Genomic DNA, 19,828 nt, shown 5'->3' on the forward strand with positions numbered 1-19,828 from the left:
GATTAAAAATGTAAGGCCATCAAAACAGTTATTTAATTGACTCCCAAATTAAATGTCAGAAAAGACTCTATTGGTGTGTCTGCTGTCATCATCACAATTAAATATGGAAAATGTCTATTCTGAACTTGTTTGAGCTCCTGCAAAATGGCTGTTCTTCAAGGGTTTTTTTGAATAATCTGTGTAATAAGAATTTGCACATCTAATGACAATGGCTACTAGAAGATTCGAAGTAGCTATTTAAGCAGAATGTGTGAGCTCTGAGAAATAAGCTTCTCAAAGAAATGCAAAACTACCATATAAAAAAATGTTGGAATCTTTTAACATTTCAGTCATTTAACATTTCAGAAGGGCACTTCTGTGAATGCAATTAGTTTCACATGTCAGTTCTACAGCTATTTGTCTGTATGTGTTGAGGAGAGGCCAAATTACTTGTAGACAAAAGAATGCTTTTTTCCTGAGTTTTTGTTGGTTTGTGGTTGTTGTTTGTTGTTTTTTTTTCATAAATAAATGTACCACATATTGGCAAAAATGCTCAAGCAAGTTCTTTTTAAACTAAAGCTGTTGGTGTAAGTGAGGTTGCAGCATCCCTTCCCCTCTCTTTTCACCACAGTGAATAGGGAACCTGTGGTGCAATATCAAACACTGGGGTACCAGCCCCGAGGGGAAGCTCCGTACGCAGACTAGATCTCCTAATGCTCTATATTCCATGCCCATGCAGTGTTGGCCATCTCATCGAAGTAGAGACACTGAACTAGACACCCAGCTAAAGCTAACCGATACAAAATGCTGAGAAAATTTTAATCTAAAACCTCATTCCTCTGCATAACTTAAATGCATGAGTCAGGACTACATAAAAGGTTTCTTGGTCTGTTTTGAGCACATTTATAAGAGTAAGCTAACCAGCGTCAGGTAGGTGCACTGGTCCTGAGCCCAAGCGGCACAGTGTGGCCAGACACATGCTATTGTATCCTATTAACTGCCAAAATGGGACAGTATTGCACAAGCTGCTCAGGGGCAATAGACCGCAGCCCCTGCTAACTGTTGATTCATGACAAAATCACATCATATCTGAAAATAGGACCCTGCTCCAGTGCCTGGGACTGCTCTGACATAGTCTCATAGCTGGTATGGAAGCACCCTGCAGATGCCTGCCTGCTTCACGTGCAGGTTGCTACGGTGCTCTTTGTGCTCTGAAAAATGTGTTCATTCCTATTTCTCTGGCACATGCTTTTACTCCTGTGTTAATATGCAGAAGTGTGGTAACACAGTGGCCTTTGGTTCCCCCAATAACATTTTCAGAATATGATCGTTTGCCAATATTTTACCACTGTGTTAGATGTGTTCTGAGCATGTCTGCTAGAGAAAGTCTCTTGGAGACACACGTATCTCTTAGTATGGTTTCCAGAACCCAAGTATGTTTTGTCTTAAGCTAGTCATCTCTTCAGGCAACGACAATTCCGTATATAGACAGAATTAAAACAGCAGATGTGTAGGAAGCCACAAATAAGACAAACCATGCATGTTCTTAGTCATGGAGCTATAGCCTAACATTGGTGGGACAAATGACCTTCAGGAGATGCCTTCCGTCTTTCAGCTCTAGGGGAAGTTTGAATTATTAACTTAGCCAAGATACTTAACTTTTACACACATGAGGACAGGTGAACTGAATTTTGCTCTCCCAGCCTTCAATCTATGTATGCAATTAGAAATACTTAACTAAAACATAAAATGCCCCTAAAAGCCACAGGGCAAGCATTTAAGTGGTTAGTTACATAGAACTCTATAGTTTTAAACAGACACATTTTTGAGGAACTTGGCATAGCAAAGCAATTAAGGATGCGCTTAAATACCTTTAAATTGACATTACATGTTCTCTGCTAGATCACAGCCACAGTGGTGCAAATATAATCATGTATTCTTGTCTCCAGATGTGGGCGGTTGCAGGAAGTAACACAATTTAAATTCTCTTGAATTTGCTTCACAAAACCAAACAGAACCTGACTAGAAGCAGTGTAGAGACCAAAATCCCGCCCAATCCCTCCATCTCCAATGTTTTCCATTGCTAAGACATATAAACTGTCAAAAAAAGAAGTTGATCACATTTATTGTATGCTTTTACAACTTAAAATCCTTTCAATATACCATTAGTCAACCTTAATGTGTAACTTTTCTTAAATTTTTTAAATGGTCTTGAAAACTTACCCATATAGGGTTTTGTGCCAGCCATAGAAGAAGCTTTTTCTGAGCCTTTCACTATGGTTGCTATGTTAAAATCAGTGATATGAACATGTCCTGCAATTACACAAAGTAAAAACAGGAGTTAAAATAGCACATAATAAAAATATTCCTCCCTTTGTTTAACATTTAAGTGATAATGGAAAGAAATTAAATTGGAAGGATTCATAACAATTCATAGAAACTTACTATTAAATGTTACTCATAACTAGAAAAATCATATTGGCAGCAAAGCGATGGAATACTTTTCTTGTGTGGCTGCATCCACTATCTGCTCACAGTGCTGGACTTTTTTTGGTGGTCATCCCTGAACCTTTTCCTGCCATGAACATTAAGGACAGTAACTGTCTTCTCAGAGCAGTAACATGCAGGAGTAGCATATGAAGCTATGCATGAAATCTCCCTCTCCTTATCTCCAGCTAGAGCCATCCCTCACAATCTCAGGTACTTGTGACACCTGTCTGCTATCTCATCCACTTCAGGTTACCATCAGCCTGGCTTTTTCTGAGTCTTCTCAGGGCAAAAAGGGAGTCGAGAAGAAAAAGGGTATCTTTATCGTACAATAACTAGAAAATTAAATCCACAGTAGCAGAAGAGTCTGTATGTAACAGCAGCAGGTCCCAAATGATTACTCATTTGACAGCGGGTTGCAAGATGAAAGATAAGTGACAGAAGTCAGCCTGGGGACTTGCTGCCTGACCAGCCAGACAGCTGATTTAAACTGAACTAATCAGGCTGGATGGCCCAAACCTGCTGTCATTGCTTTTTTCCTGGGGTAGTTTACAATGAGCATAGGTTAAATTGCTCCACCACAGTGAAGCAATAGTTGTTAATCCTGGCTTGCCAATAGGGAGGTAAACTGAATATAAATCCAGCCTGAAAAACTGCAGACTTTTAATTTGATAAGTCTGCTGTTAGGTTTTGCATCTCTGCTTAAGGACTAGTTTTGTATTGTGAAGTGATGCAGATATTATTCTTGCTGTGATTACATCTGGCAATGCCATTGTGGAGGACAGAGTATAGGGAAAGGTACTCCTTTCCCTGGCTTAGCCCTGCACTCAGATGAGGATTAATACATCAAGTGTTGCACTAGAGTCTTGAGTGACAGGTTCCTGTGATTCTTTTTTTTTTTTTTTTTTTTTTTTTTTGATCAAGATCTCAACCTCATTCAGTCCGCAGAATGGAGCAGGCTTTGGGCACAATGCAGTTATTAAGCGAGGGACGCTGTTATCATGTTTGCTGCCAAAGATGAAAAGAGTGTAACAAATGACTGATGTTGAACGTTACCGTGGTGCCTGATGGAGGAACAGCAGTCTCAACAAAAGATTATGCTGCTCTGACAGTCTAACCTAGATCCAGCTCAAAGTCCACAGGAAATTTATCTGCCAACCTCTAACAGGTCTGCAGCTATGCATGTGAACTGAAATTCTCTGAGGCCCCTAATTTGGCCAGATCTGAGCTGGTTTTGAAGGGAAGAAGGAAGAAGGCACATCCCACTGCTAAACTTAAAGCTTTTTCTCCAAATGGGAGACACTGTAGAAGTTTTCAATGAAATGGTTTGCATGCATTCTGCATTTTTCTCAAAAAAACTGCTTACATTTTATCGACAGTTTCTTCCTAAGTCACCCAGCCCAGGAAGACATCTGCACACAGCAGATAAAAACTGTGAGCAGATGAAAGCGATCACTTTATGAGGGGTGGGAGATGTTAGGCTGGCATAAGAAGAATTAGTGTTTACAACCCAGCCTGCCATCAGCTTTCAAGGCAGTATTCCTCCTTCCTGGTGGCTGGAGCATAACATGTTTGCAGTTTAGTTCTGCAATAATAAAGTACCATGGCAAAAGGCTTCTTGAAAATGATAATTGAACTACATACAGTCACATCATGGCAGTAGTTTTAAGCAATTCCATGTACACTGTAGAATGAAAAGCTGCAAGGATCTCAGCAGACTAATACTTTCTCTTTTTTTGACAGATAAATATAAAGTTCTGTCACTTAAATTACAGCATTGTAAGTGATGCTCCCTATTAGAGTGCCAGCATGATAACCTGTTGCAAAACACCTATCGCATAATATCCATTCAGACTGATCTGAACAGTTGATGTGCAATGAAAATTGCCTTTCCTGCAGTGCATTGTTTTCTATCCCTTTTATTAGATATTTTTTCATTTAACAAACCCAAAATAGCATACATGAAGTGTTGTGTATACACTGGTTGATGTGTTTTGTTAAAAATGCCTTTCTGCAAGGTAAGGGATGGGTTGGGAAGCTAGGCTCTGCATAGCATCCTGCTGCAACGGGCAGCTCCTGCACATGTAGCAGGGCACAGCAGATCCATGTCTGTACCGCTGGAAAAACTCCACGTTTGCTCTTCCCCATCACAGGCCCCCGCCATGGCCCATGGGCTGCCTGCAGGCAGCCTTTGCCTGTTGCTTAGAGGGCTGCTAACCAGCTCTGGAGGGAAAGCAAGGTATCCCGTAGGGAGGCGGATGGCTGTGCTGCTGCAGGGAGCTGGTGGGAGCTGGGGGCATGGAGAGAGGCTGTGTCCGGGATTGAGTCAGGTGGGGAGTGAACCCCCGTGCCTGTCGGCAGCAGAGGAGGGCTGGAGGGATGTCTACCTGCCTGTGCACACTGCTGAATACTTTCAACTCTTCTAAGCCTAGTGGCTTGTTTTGTTTGGGTTTTTTTTTAAGTTTTTCATTCCTGGTGTGAATATTTCAAGAGACAGTTATACCCCTATTCTCTATAGAAGTCTTTCTAATCAGCCTCTAAGACATCTTTTTACTGCAACTCTTGCATATAGGAAAAGGAACTGTTGCTATTGTTGCAGCAAATATGCTGGGATACTAGCTGCTTCATAGTGTTTCCAAAATTCATGGGAACTTTTTCCCATCTGAGCTTCACACCTTGTACTTGGCCTCCCTTTCTGGATATTATTATGAACAACTAAATGTCAGAACCGAGTCTGTACCCTGGCTCCCTTCTCAGGTGTCAGGTACAATACTGAGCTAAGCAGTACGTCAGTGCCACTTGGGTTTAGCTTTTAAGAGCTGTGAAGCAGAACAGTGCACAACAGATTCAGCAGTACCTAACTAAATTGAAGTATCACAGGGAAAAAACACGTTGCTTAATCCCCATGGCTGCATCACCCCATACGATAAGATGACGGTGGAGAAAAGGGAAGAAAAGGCAAATGACCACATTCCTCTTGCTCTCTGCAGAGTGGCTTTTTCAAATCATCCTAGACTGCACAGATTTCGCATATATGCCAACACGTACATTGCAAGCAGAAAGTATCTCAGTGGAAATTGTTTCAAAAATTGCATTCATCCAATCAGCTTCCAGTTAAGGCTTTAACACAGAAAATTTGTAAGTTAATACCTACAGCACAGTGTATGACTTTGAGAAGCGTTATGCATGTACTTCAGAAGAGCTGTGTGGCTTTTATGCCTCACTTTTCCACATGGCCTGAAATCCTAGTATCTGAGGTAAACAGCAAATGATCTTTGTTTGGACTATTATTTAATTTTTCAACAAATCATTATGACAGTTAAAACAAGTCCTGAAAGGTGGCTGAAGCTGGCTGACTAACATTTAGCAGAAGAAAATACATGACTTCAAACCTCATTGAATTTCTCAGAGTCTGAAACGAAAGGAGTGATTGTGAGGGCAGAGAGGAGAAATACCAGACTGGAGTTAATGCCACTGAATCAGTGTGCATCAGGGCTGATGGCAAATCTCAACACAGTAACATTTTGGAGCAAATTCAGATCTGGTTTGCCCTCAGAAGGTCAAGCCCTATGAACAATTTAAAAAGCCTCTCTCTCGGTTCATCTGTACTACGTGCAAGAGCATAAGCTCGTATCCACGTGAACTTGGCATGACTTGGCAGTCTGCCACTTATCATCAGCGAGATTGTTAGAAACCTTATTGTACTGCTATAGATGGGTTCAGTGAGGCTGTGCCTTTCAAAAGGGCAGGCTGTTTAATGGCCATGTAGGCATGTAAAAGTTTCAAATTTATTTTCAAATTGAAGATAGCTTCAGGTAGATGAATTATGCTGAGAACATTCATCTTGTTCATCAACATCAGAGGGTTAAATGAGATACAGTCCCTGAAAATTGTCTGTGGGTATGATAAGGACCAGCCCTAGTGCAGACACACCAGGTACATCTTTAGTGGAGACTTTATGCCTCCCAGACATCACCACATAGTAATGATGTTGGCAGTTCTGTTGTTCAGAAGTTAATATTGGGGTTCAAATACTGAATTTATGGGTGGTTTTTTTCATCCTACTTCTGGTTTTAAGACCAAGATTGCTCATTGGCTGCATCTTTCAATTTTGCTGTTAGTTTTCAAATAAGAGCTGAGATTCTCAAGGAGATAGAGTTTTAAGGAAAGCTTTGATGATCATAAAACAATATCATCATATATAATAAGGCACACATGAATGCCAGCTTAAATATGCCTTGCTATCTCATAAGAGAAATGATTACTGAGTAAAATTATCACTAACATATGCAAAAATCCAGTCTAAAAACCTCCCAAAACCTAATAAAATATAATTAGTCCTGTTAAGTCTGAGTGAAATATTAGGTCTGTGATTTCAGTACAGAGAACTACCAGGCAACAGTTCCAAGATGAGTAGTAGGAAACATTCAGTGCAATTAGTATTGAAGGTAGTACCTTCAAAAAGAACAAACAGGTAGTAAGTCTTCACATAACTGGTGTTTAAGCTAAGGACTGCTTTGCCACAAGATGTTAAGGTTGCTAAAAGTTCCCTCCACTCAAGGAAGCACCACAAAAGACAGTGGAAATGGCCACTGAAAGTTATTAAATGTGTGGAAACCATACCCAGCTCTGGAAATGCCTCAGTCACGAAAGGCTGGAGGTTGGGTGAGTATGTGGGGGAAGTATCACAAAAACTTGTCTCATTTTATATCCTGCTCTGTCATTCACTTTTTGGAGACTCTTTGAGATATGAAACTCAGCTAGATGGGTCTTTGATCCAAACTGGTTGCTCTTCTGCTCTGAAACTGAAAGCCTGCATATCTGTAACACTAGCAAGAGAGAGGGGCAAAAGGACCGGAGCAGTGCCTTATAAGGAGAAATTTAAAAGACTGAGGCTCTTCAGCTAACAAGAGAGTGCTGAAGGAGTTTTTGAATTTCATGAAGATTGTGACTGTAAGCTATTATTCACCTAATCCTGCAATTCTAGAAGTAGAAAATGTTTTTTTGAAATAAGAATGTTTCAAAACACATAAAAGAAAACACTTTTCTTTCATGAAGGATGGTGAACTTCTACAACTTGTTACTCCAGGAGGTTGTAGAGGCCAGTATCAGCAGCAGCTTCAGAAAGGCAGTAGACAAACTCACTAACAAAGATTCATCCATATTCTAAAGGGAATCTACAGAGATACTCTAATATCCTAATACAAAAATTGTGGGTGATAGGAAGCACTGAAGCATTTGATGACCAAGTGGCAAAGGGCACACTCCATGAGTAGTATCTGTTCTTGCCACTGGTTGTGACAGAATACTGGCCAAGGTCTTGGGTCTGAGCCAGCAGGGAGTTCCTCCTCAGTAAATCAAGCAGGGGCCTTGCTGGGTCTTATGAAATGATGTCCTGAAAAACTTGCCTGAGAGGAAATCAAACCCTTGCAAATTTCCTGTAGAGTGTAATAATGGTGTGGTCACTCTGCACAATGCAAAACCTGGATGCCAAAGTAGAGCCTTATAATTTCTGCAGAATGACCAGAAATGTTAATATCAATGGAGCTACTGAATAGCTATAGAAATAATGTTATCATCTCTGAAAAAAGGCAATGTACTAATCTGGTTGCCACTGCTTGTTTTTCTGCATTTTAGGCATTTGACATCTCTTCAGAGATCATAGCTAATAGATCATGGGAAGATTTAAAGACATTTTTAATTTCTTTGATATTTCAGAAAAAAAATACAACATGACCAGACTTGCCAGCTTTCAGTTCTAAATGCCATCACTTCAGTTATATTGTTCTAAACCATTAAAACGACAGGAATAGTAGAGGAAGCAGAATACTGTTATTAAGAGAATTCTATAATGCTTTTCTCTGTGCAGTACAATAATAATAGCTCTCCTGAACCATCAGGTAGTCCCTTCAGCTATCACTAGTATAATTCTGTTTCAGATGCATGTTAGCAGAACAGAGCACTGCTACTGAATTTAGAGATTAGTGTTAGTCATAAGAGGAAGAGCTTTCTGGGAAAGGTAAGAGGGAAACACAACAAAAGAGTTTTATGGACAGCATTGATTTCCTTAGAGAGTCTGATTCCGGTTCAGAGAGTGAACCCTGAAACCATTCCTACTTTGTCTCCTCAGAGGAGACTCCTCTATGGGATGAAGAATCTCTCCAGGAGACCAGGCAATCATCTTCTGGTAGGGACTGAACACTATTTTAAGCAGCTGATTACCCCATTCTCATGTAGCATTATGCTTCTCATGATCATTAAACATTTATTTCCACTGATGCATCAGCACCTGTGCTCAGCAGTGTTGAGATGTGGCTTTGCTGAAAAGTATATGGGAAAATTCAGGCTTCCTCTGCCAGAATGATTTTGAATATATTGTATACATTTTTGTGGTTTTTTTCTTTGTGAATTAGATTGAACATTTTTATGGGTTAAGAAAAATCTCCTGTTTTCACTACTTCTGTATTCCTGAGGTCTGTTACCTAAGCCATACAGATAAATTGTAGTGAAACTAGTTTTAATGAGCAGAAATATCTGTAATCTTGGTATATGTTATGAAAGTCAGTCAGTTTAATTGCTTGAAGATGTAAGGCAATGTGAATGGCGTAACACTACACTTTGTCTTCAGCCAAAATAGGTTTCTTCAGTGAGGTCAGAGAAATCTAACTCACTGAGACAAACTCTCAGTCCTAAATGTTGTGCATATCCAATTCCATAATACTGTGTGTAAGCAGTTTGTTTAATGAACTGTAAGGAAGACCTAGGGGTAAAGTCAAGTGTATAGGAAACTGTTGTGCCATCTTAGAGGCCACAGGCTAAAATAAAGTTCCTTCCTGTGCACCTGGTTTGACTCATGTTAGGTGAATTTGTTATGCTTCCTCTACAGCCCAGCATATTTGTTGCATATATTCAGCACATTCTTCTGTTAAGTGAGATCTGATGATTCCATAAAAATTTTGTTACTATGTTGCAACTTAAAGCTTTTATGGACTTCAAGGATAGCATTCATCTTGCAAAACGTACGTCTATAAGGTGCATAGCTATATCTTTACTCAAAAATTCTAAGTATTAGTCACCAAAGAGAAATAGATATTGGTGTATGGTGCAGACATCCAAAATAGATCAGATGATCTAAAGCGCACCTACGTCTTTCAGTTACCTGTAAAAGAAGCCTGTGGTGACAAGCACAGTACAGACACCTGTCCTACTGATGTCACCTCATTTAGTGAGTTGAAGTGTGTGGACCTTCATCCAGGTTGAGAGAATTACATCCCCGAACCACATAACAGTCTGTGAACCAAGGATCCATGAGCTGATTAATTCTGCTGACCAAGGTCTATCTGCGAGTGTGGAGAAGCATGGTTGTTTCACCACTTGTCTGCATGTGTGCTATGAGAGAGCATTATTCTGCTGCTTTGCAGACAAGGGGCTATCCATCCCAAAATTTCCAAGCTGGCTACAGATAATTTTGTTGCTGAACAGCTCATAATCACCAAAAACCCCCCTCATTTTGCAGCATATCACTCACTCTGATGAAGCTTCTCTGCAATACTTGAGCCCCCAAAGGAGAGCTCTTGCAAGAGCCTGATTTTGTGCAGTAGTTGGCCTTGATGAGGGGCAAGGAGAGATAAGGGCAACCGTACTTCAAAGGCTGTCAATCAGAGATTTAACACACTCATAGTCATTTCATGTTGCCTTTGACATCTTTAATTCATGCAGGACTTAAAGACAAGAGATTTCTATTTCATGCTTATTTGCTGATACTAGTATCTAGGGAACATTAACACTTATGGGTCTGAAACATAAAATTCCTGAAGCTCTAGGTGGTTTAAAACTCCAGCATTATTTAGCTTCGTTGGCTTCCATATTCCCAGGGACAAACTCCAGCTGTTTGCAATGTTACCTCTTTAATCAACTTTAACTTGTATGCCCAGCAGCACTGCAATGGATTTTGAAAGGTAATGGTAACATTGGCATGATTTCAAGTTTATATTTTCACAAAGATTAACTGCTTTTAATCAATTTCTGAGGTGAACAAAGCACAACAAGACTTTCCCACAGTAGCAAACACACATCTCCTTTTTCCATTTCCATTTTTCCATTTCCTCCTGTACATATTTCTGTGCTGATACAAGGTTAATGCCTTCTTTACCTGTATTTTCTCGTGTTCTTCCTATGAATAGTTGCACAAAGGTACATGAGGTTTTAGCAAAATACTTCATAGACAGCATATATGTATAAAATTTAAGTTTAAAGAAATCAGCTGCTTTTTTTTTCATACCACACCTTTTATTGTTTGAGACCATGGAAATAGTACTGAAAGTTCAAAGCTGATTATGTTGTCTAGCCTTTTTTATGTTATTTAAGCTAGAACTACATGTAGAGAAGTAAAAACTTTGCAGACTTAGAGGCAAATTTCCAAATTTTGTATCTAAATTTAGGAAAGTAATTTCAGATACCTACAGAAAAAATAATTTGTTATATGAAATGTCTCAGCCCTTCAGAAGTTTTCAAAGAGAAAGTAAGTGTTTGGTACTGTTCTACTGGTAGGCCCCTAAAAAGGGACTATGGTGATTCACAGTAATCCTGTTAATAAAATATTAACTTCTTTTTATTAGGTGTTCCTGGTGATCTCAATTCATATGAAATTCCTTCTTCATCAGGTCTTATGTCCTGGGTTTGGCTGGGATAGAGTTAATTTTCACAAGAAGCTGGGAGGGGGCACAGCCAGGACAGCTGACCGGAACCAGCCAAAGGGATATTTAATACCATATGACATCATGCTCAGTGTATAACTGGGGGAGCTGGCCGGAGGGAGGAGGGATCGTGGCTTGGGAACAGGCTGAGCATCAGGTTCTGGGTGGTGAGCAATTGCATTGTGCATCACTCACTTTATACATTCTATTATTAGTATTATTGTTATTAGTACTTCTTGTCTCCTTGTGTTGTCCTATTAAACTGTCCTTATCTCAACCCATGAGGTTTTATGTTTTTCTTCTGATTCTCCTCCCCACCCCACCGCATTGGGGAGGAGTGAGCGAGTGGCCACATGGTGCTTAGCTGCCAACTGGGCTTAAACCACGACATCTTGCAAATGTCAGATCAGCATATTTTTTTTGCAATAGAAGGGGAAATTACAAAATCCACAAGGTGGACAGAGGGTCTCTGTAGAGAAAGTCCAGATTTAGGTAGAAATCCAACATCTGAGGCTGATTTACAAAGCGTGTAATGAGCGTGCCACTGAGATCTCAAGAATTAGAGATATCTGAGAGAAAGCAGTCAATATTCACTTACCATGCTCATCCAGTAGTATGTTGTCAGGTTTGATGTCCCTGTAAAATAAGGAACAGAATGCATTACATTTCATACCCAAAGAAAACCTGCAATTTTAAAGTTTTCCCCATCTGGGTATGAGGGCTAAGTCATTTAAGTCATTACAGAACCAATGAAAACCATATCATAGATAAAGGCAAATGATTTTTATCTACATCTTTTTACTGCCCTGAGAAAACATGCATACTAAAGAGGATCTCTATGTTTCCATTTCTTGTGGTTTTGTTTTCATATGGTTAGCATTGACATGGATTTAGTTTTCAAGATTATGTACTTTATTCTTTATGGCAGCGGGAACAACGAGATGGAAGATTTGCATCTAGTAGGTGCCTGATTGCCTCAGGGACTCCACATTTGACAGACCCAAGAAATCAGTTAATTGGAAACATTGGTGATCTACCGTTTCTGCCAGACCCCACTAATCTGCCATGCTCACATGCATGATCACTCACATATTGTAGAGTCCTGCTAGCTATCTTATGATGATTGGGTAAGTCTAGCAGCTCTCTTTTCAGCTCCCAAATCCCCACTTGGCTGTCTGTAATGGTAGGTACTATGCTGGGGAAAGGAGTGGGGATAAGGGAGGACGAAGATGATGATGTGCTGAAGCATCAGCTCAACTCTGCCGTTCTTGGCACAAGGGAAGAACATTGCTCTAGAGAGCTGCACTTTCAGGATAATTTTCTGTTGACCTACGTTCATGCTGCTGTCAGGAGGGATGGACGCAGCTTTATCCCCACCACTGTTGGGCATTCCTACTCTCTTTCTTGGTCCAGCATCATTGCTCATGGTGCGGACCTGTTCTGGGGGAAACTCATCTCTTCCCTTTGCCAGCCTGGATCGGTCCCTGGTTTGGCTCACCCTGCGGCTTGGTGAGCGTGATGCGGCAGTGTTGTGTGGCACTGCCTTTTCACTGGCAGCTTGTGCTTCATGCAGTTTCAAAGCCGTGTTCTTGGTGTGGCATTGCCAGAGTGGGAGATGCATCAGTCCACCTTAAGCAAAACATTTGCCCCTTGGGCTGAATTTTTCACTTACCTCAAAAGAGAAGGCACTGTAAACTGCCAAAATAAGCTGTTGAATGAGTCTGCAAATGAACTCCAAACACTTCCACCTGTGTAATTTCTTTCAGCCAAGGGATGGCTTGATTATTCCAATTTAAAAATTTCCCAGGAAATCCTATCCCGATTGAAATACATACTAATACATATTTAGATTTCGCTAAGATGTTTTTTCCAATGTGCCCGTAAATGGAATGAAGAAAAAGGTGAAATGTTGCAAAAGGATAATGTGTTACACCAGAAGACTTTTTTTTTTTTTTTTTTAATTAGAGAATGACTTCTGAAGTAAACATCATACAGGAATAAGATAGCAACAACAATTATAATATGTATATTGCTTGCACGATATGAGCTCAGTCATCACCCAAACTCCACACCTTTATTGACAAAAGAAGGAAGCTTACAGTTTAGTATTCTGAATTCCACGCTTTCTAGCCCTTCCTGAGAATCATACGAAATTGTGAAGTACACTAAGATTATGTTTACAATTTGTGTAGCAGCAGCTGGGGAAATGTAGGATAAATAAGAAATTACTTTGAATCATTCCCCGCACATTTGGAAATAATGTAGGATGTATACGTCTCTGTGCAAGGAAAAGGATCTCACTATGAATTACCATCTGGAATGGAAATTTAAAATTATACCGATATTTCAGTGTGAAATACTGTATTTCTTCTGCACAACTTACAGGCTACCTATAATTGCCTGATTCAGCAGCAGTTCTAGTTATATGTGTAATATAAAGGGAAATCTCTTCTAGAGCCCGTCACCCAGAAACCTCCAAACTATGACTTGTCTCTTTCCTCTCCCCTGTAGTCACTTGTCATATCATTTACCATATCAAAGCTTCTCCTTCCCCTGATTTCATATGGGTGAAGTTGTGAGTTACAGGTGAACTGTAGGATTAAATATCTTTTCTTATATTATAAAACTTCTCTTTGGTTGAATTATCATAGGATATTCTATACATTTTTATATGTAATGTTATATCTAATCTCTCAATTGATGAGACAGTTTTTGGAATAGCTACTGTTCAGCTGGTATCAAATATATTTGCTAGTAACAAAATGATTGTTACAGTAGTAGTAATGGTCTCTGGTTTTTGATGACTGGTTTCTGATAAAAGTTGAAATTATGATTTCATGTTGAATAGTCTTTGTGGTTGATCCATGACTTGAAAATAAAGCAATGACTTTCAATGGAAATAAGCACGTCATAGTTTTGGCTGTTGAATTAAATATTTAAAACTTTGCCTTCACAAAGTTTAACAAGCACAGTCTGACTCTGCAATTCTCATGTGGGTAAAAAGATTGGGGGTCACACCCAAGCACATTAGGGCCTTTCTGTGGCTTCCTAAAATCAGTGATACATTCAACATCACTTCAAACTGTTTTCCCCAGTTTAAGGAAATAAAAATTAAGAATTGGAATGGTACAATCACTAGTACTTCACTGAGAATAAAAGTGATCAAAAGGAGAAATTCAGCTTTATGAGCTACTGCCATGTGTATAATAATGCAGCACCCAGGGATTGCTCATTACAAGGCTATGTCTTTTCTGTCTTTTTTTTAAAAAGATGGGTTTAAACAATCTGAATATCTGCTATGGTATTGCACCATTAAGTAGACTATACATTTTTATTGCCACCAGAAAAGACATTGACAAATCCACTTGACAGCTGTATGTATCATCAAATATATTCTTCATGCAGTTGCATCTGTAATGTTCAGAAAGTTGAGTGGTAAAATTAGATCTGTGCTTATCTTTCTGTGACTAATTCAGGCAGTGGCTGATACTTGATACAGATGCACACAGACCATAAAGCCCTTCCTACCTAAGGGATCTTCCTCCCTGTGGGCTCTGCCGACTGCTCATTTTGCTCAGGGGCAGGACTGTAGCTGGGGAGAGGTACAACAGATTATATTGCCTTGCACAGAGCAGCCCAACCCCTCAGTCCCTGAGGCAACTTGATAGACTCATAACCATGCCTCAGATCTCAAAACAGTCTGTTTTAAACTGCTTTTACAGCAAGTAAAATTCATAGGCTAACTTAAGCCAGAAGGTGAACAAGTTTCTTAAGATTCTGCTGTTGTGGGATCACATGCCTGGAGAAGCACGTGATGCATAGATGCACACAGCAAGTGAGAAAGCAAAGCGCAGGGTCACTGAGAAGAGCATGCCTCCCAGCAGCACTCTGTCATGTGGTTGTCCCCAGTTTACAGTGTGGCACTAAAAGTTCTCCTCTCCGGACGCAGCTTGATGAAATCTCCAAAGACTGCAGAGGAGCAAGGCCACTGCTCTGCCCTTGCACTGACCACTGCCTGCTAGGTACAGGACAGGGAAGGTTCAACACAGTCAAGGGGAAGACTTGGCAGGTCGAGGAGCATTGCAATTAAAGTTACTGGATATATTCAGAATGGAGGCCTTCTGGCATCTGTTACACAAATGACAGCTAACTCCTTTAAATAAATACTCTATTTAAATTCATTTAAACAGTAAAGGCACTATTTATATAGGAAGGTGGGTTTAAAAGATAAAAACTCTTTAGTTAAGCAGTTTAAATTCAAACATGTTAAGCATGTGAAATTCTGTTTTGACTACACATCAATATTTCAGAAAACATTTTTCCCCTTAGCAAGCATGTTCAAACAACAGGGTGTCAAATTCATCACCTTAACAGAGTTTTCCTGTTATGCATATCCCTAGCTAAGAGAATGAATTGAAACACTCATTTCATAATCCAAGTATCTTGAACCAGCTCATAAGAGAAACTGAAGGACTTTTGCAGGGAACAAACTTACAGTTTGGATTCAAAAGAGCCTTGGGCTGCCTTCTAACTGTTCACCAAGCAATGACCAGCAGAGCTATGGCAGTGTCCTTGACACTGATTTCATAAACACAACTTTCTCAGTCGGTACCGGTGCTACTCCAACTCTTTTTATACACAGAAAAATCAGACCAACATAGAAATGGGAGTAGAGAAACCTTCAAAGTCTTTGCTCAGTGGCAGGACCAGACATAACTAATATAACTGCTGGTCCAAGAAACTCAAGAGGTGTGGACAAATGAGAAAAAAATGGGACAAATCGCAGTTTAATTGCCACTTGTTGATATTGCCTGTGAAACTATTTCTAGCTTTCTTCAATTGCCCTAGCTACAAATGTCAAACTAAAGCTCCCTGAAGGATGAAAGTACAGTAAGAATGTGCTGCGTATAATTTCCAAGCAGGAAAGAATGATTAATAATCTACTTGTACCTTCTATAGTATCTAGGCTGAGTGGGCATCCAATGCTTGAAGATATTCCCTCTGCATGGATGAAAACCACGAGTGTGGCTCAACTCATGTTCACTGCATATGCCAGTCAGAGTCCCCTGAACTCCCTGGAAAGGCTCACAATGATTATAAAGGACTTAGGTTCAAGTATGTGCAGGTTTAATGACCACTTCCATCAGTGTGGCCTTCTGGTGTTACTAAGTGGGGTAGAAGCAGATTTCTGAACTAAGAAGTGGAGAAGTCATGCAGTCTTCATCCTTGGAGGTTTTCAAGACCTGACAGGATAAACCCCAAGCAACCTGGTCTGATCTGAAGGCTGACCCTGCTTTGGGCAGGGTATTAGACTAGAGGCCTCTGGATGTCCCTTTCAGCCTGAATTAGTCTGTGAGTCTATGAAAAATAACGTATCCAAGTTCAAAGTCTGTCGTTCTTATTCCCCCTCCTTTTGGCTACAAGGAAGTTCATGAAAGGTTGAAGAGACCTGGGAGAAGACAGTATATGTGGAATTTAGTGAGTCTTTGGTATAGTCCATTGCAGCTGGAAGCTAGTCAGAGCTTCCACATGTTAAATTCTGTCATGGGGCTTAAATGCTGATGAAGAAAATAGTGGGAATAAATAGCTTATCTTCAGCATGAAAGGAGGTTAAAATTGAAATATTCTGCAGTTCAGCACTGGAGAGGTGTAACACAATATTTATTAGCTATGTGAAGTGGTAAAAGAATGAAGATTATTTCACCTGAAGAGGACTCTAAGAAATCTCAGTAAGAGTGAGCAAAACTAGGTGACTTTATTGCCAGTGCCAGATAAAATGAACAGACATAAAGTATATATATATATATCAGAAGGGGAGAATCTGAATTAGTCATCAGGATTAATGACCATAAATAACCTGCCAGAGGTCACACTTTTGTGTCCTTTATGTAGATCAAATAGTCATAGAAAAGAAGACTGAAAAACAGGTGATGATGCCCTTTGCTCTAAAGCTTGAAATCCAGAACAATCTCCAAAAAAGTTTCATGTGTTCTGCTACAAATTAGCAACAAGGACATTGTAACTTTTGATCTCTACTTATATTGACTGGACTTGAAACATTGATCTAGAAATGAAAGTTGTGTGGTTGGTGAAGTCAACCATGAATTGCCTAGTTTTCTCAAGGAAAAAAAGTAATGGCTGGTTCATTGACTGCCACTTCGCATTGATAACTAATTCGAAGTAGGTTACAGAAAAATATTGAAAAAAAGGTGTTATGCTGTAATTTAAAACAAAAGTAGATCCTTAGGCTTACCTGATTTCATAGCATCTGAAAGAAAACAGTCAAAAAAGAAAATATCTGGGGAAGGCTAAACAAAAAAATACCCTGAGAGTAAAGAACAAATAGATTAAGGTTGTTTAGTTAACAGAAAAGATCTGTAAGATGCGATGTGACAGACATATCAAATAATAAATAGTATCTAGATGGTCAATAGAATTTTTCTATTTGCTTTTGGAACATGAAAGCAAGGTTCGTATTTCACAAAACCGAAGTGAACTAAACAAACAGGGTTTTATTTACACAACTGAGAATTAAACTCAAGTTGATTATTACAAGACATAATTGTGTAAAAATGCTTCAGAGGCTTAAACAAAGATCTAGCCATTGATGTGAATAACAGAACTAGAGTTCCTCCAGCTAAGGTTAATCTAATTGGTTTAGGAAAGCACTTCTACAACAAGTACAGATGCTGTCTTTCCTTCACCTTTTTGAAACATCAATAATGCCAAACACTAGATCTATGCTTTTCGTTAAACCTGTGAGAACTGAAAAACTAACACTTCCCATCTGTTTTATTCTGCTTTCCTGTTTTGCAGCAAACATACAAACACCATAGGCTTGGTTTCTGCCATGTATAAATGTGTGATTTTTTGCTCTTGCCTGTATTTTCTCCTTATTTCATCAAAAGATTTCATGTGTTTCCAACACAGGGACAGCTGTTCTTTGCCAGTCCAAGCAGCTTTTTAATATTATCAGAGGAAATATTTCAGTTATAACAGCTCTGGATGGGTCTGAATTCACATGTGTAATAACCCCTAACCCTTTATTTCATATCAGCAAAAAATCCAAAGTACATTCTTTCAACTTTATATCTGACAGATTTCACTCTTTGCCTTGCTGGCTCAGAGCAGGATCTAATGTATTATCACATTTCCATTCTCTTGAGCTTCTAAAATCCCACAGTAACATTGATGAGCATTTCAGTCAATAGCAGTTTTACCAGCATGACTTATTAGGAGTATTTCAATTTTTCAATGATGATTGGTTTTCTCTCAGTGAGGACCGTTGAGGTTTCAACTCTTCATTAGCCAAAGGCAACTTAGAGAAAACTCAGTTGTGTACAAACTCATGAAGTCTTAGATTTTTAAAAACAGCTCTTAACTGCTTTTATTTGAATAGACAGAAGACATGTACTCACTTTCATTCAAAGGACAGAATCTAGCATATGAACAACAGGTGTAAGTTGAAACAAGGGAGGTTCAGACTGGATGTAAAGGAAAACTTTCACCATGGGGACAGACAAGCAGTGGGACAGGCTGCCCAGAGGGGCTGTGTGGTCACCATCCTTGGAGTTTTTCAAGACATGACTACATAAAACCCTGGGGAGCCTGGTCTGATGTCATATCCAATCATCCTTTAATCAGAAGGTTGGACTAGAGACATCCTGAGGTCACTTCCAACCTGAATTTTTCCCATGTTCCTTTATGCATAGACAAGTTCTGCAGGGAGCAAAGAGAGCTTTCTCCACCCTTCAGGTCAGGAGCAGCAACCGAGTAACTTCCTTTAAACCACACCTAGCTCTACAGCCCATAACAAACCTCCTCCAGGGTAAGTGGTAATACCTAGAGCCCATTGACAATAAAACTCCATGGGTCACAAGATATGCTTGTCTCAGTCTGGATGTGGCAAGCCCATATTTACATGTGTGTCACTAAAATTCGTTGGCTTACAGTTAAGGCAGGCTATGTCCCTGCAGAATGCTAAGGGTTTTTTCCCTCAGAGATCGTTTCAAAATATCCAACAGAGAAATTAAATTAGATGGATTTTGCATTCTCATAAGGGTGCAAAAGAAGCAAGATCCAGACAAAGACCCTGGAAGTCAATGGAAGGATTACATTGGCTTCAGCAGACATTGTTTCAACCCTAATAAAGTTTTTCTCGTACACTGACAATCTAACTGTATGTTGTGTAGGATAAACCTTGAAATACTGAGTTTAAAGGCTTTTTTCTTAATTAGGCAACTCATTTCTTATATTAATATTTTTTCCTTATGCAGAAACAGGCATTTGAAGTTACTGTTTTCACTGGGGAAAAACAAATTGTGTTAAGATCACAGAAAGTCACATTCACTAGTTTTTAACCAACAGTGACCTTCACAATCCTGTTTGCCTTCTCTTTGTCAAAATAGTCCCAACATTCATGACTGAATGTGAGCACTGGTTGTATTCTTGGATATAGGGAATGCTATAAGAAGACTAGGCATCTGCATTGGCTAGTAGTTACAGTGTTAAAGTCTAGAAGACAGCTATTACTATTAAAAAAAAGCACGGTAAAAAGCAACAATTTCTGGATAACAACCTGAAGTCATGCAGGGACAAGTCCAATAACCTCAGTTTACTGAGTATCTGATTCTCTCAAATACTAAATTATTCTCAATTATTTGCTC

General features: G+C 39.5%; 1 protein-coding gene across 7 annotated transcripts in view; it reads right to left on the reverse strand.

Moving 5' to 3' along the window:
* The window catches only part of STK32B (serine/threonine kinase 32B), a 183,051-nt gene that overhangs the window by 52,718 nt on the left and 110,505 nt on the right, over nt 1-19,828 (reverse strand). For 6 of the 7 annotated variants that reach the window (XR_003925229.1, XR_003925214.1, XR_003925218.1 and 3 more), the window contains 2 exons: nt 11,761-11,798; nt 2,203-2,292 (listed from right to left, as the gene is read on the reverse strand). Coding sequence is in view for 3 of the 7 variants with exons in the window: in XM_030026967.1 (XP_029882827.1) it covers nt 2,203-2,292; nt 11,761-11,798 (128 nt within the window). In the remaining 4 variants the exon portion in view is untranslated. The remainder of the gene's footprint in view (nt 1-2,202; nt 2,293-11,760; nt 11,799-19,828) is intronic. The other variant, XM_030026988.1, reaches the window with a different exon arrangement.

Source organism: Aquila chrysaetos, chromosome 1 (genome assembly GCF_900496995.4).
Source record: "Aquila chrysaetos chrysaetos chromosome 1, bAquChr1.4, whole genome shotgun sequence".
In the NCBI taxonomy this organism is placed as follows: Eukaryota; Metazoa; Chordata; class Aves; order Accipitriformes; family Accipitridae; genus Aquila; species Aquila chrysaetos.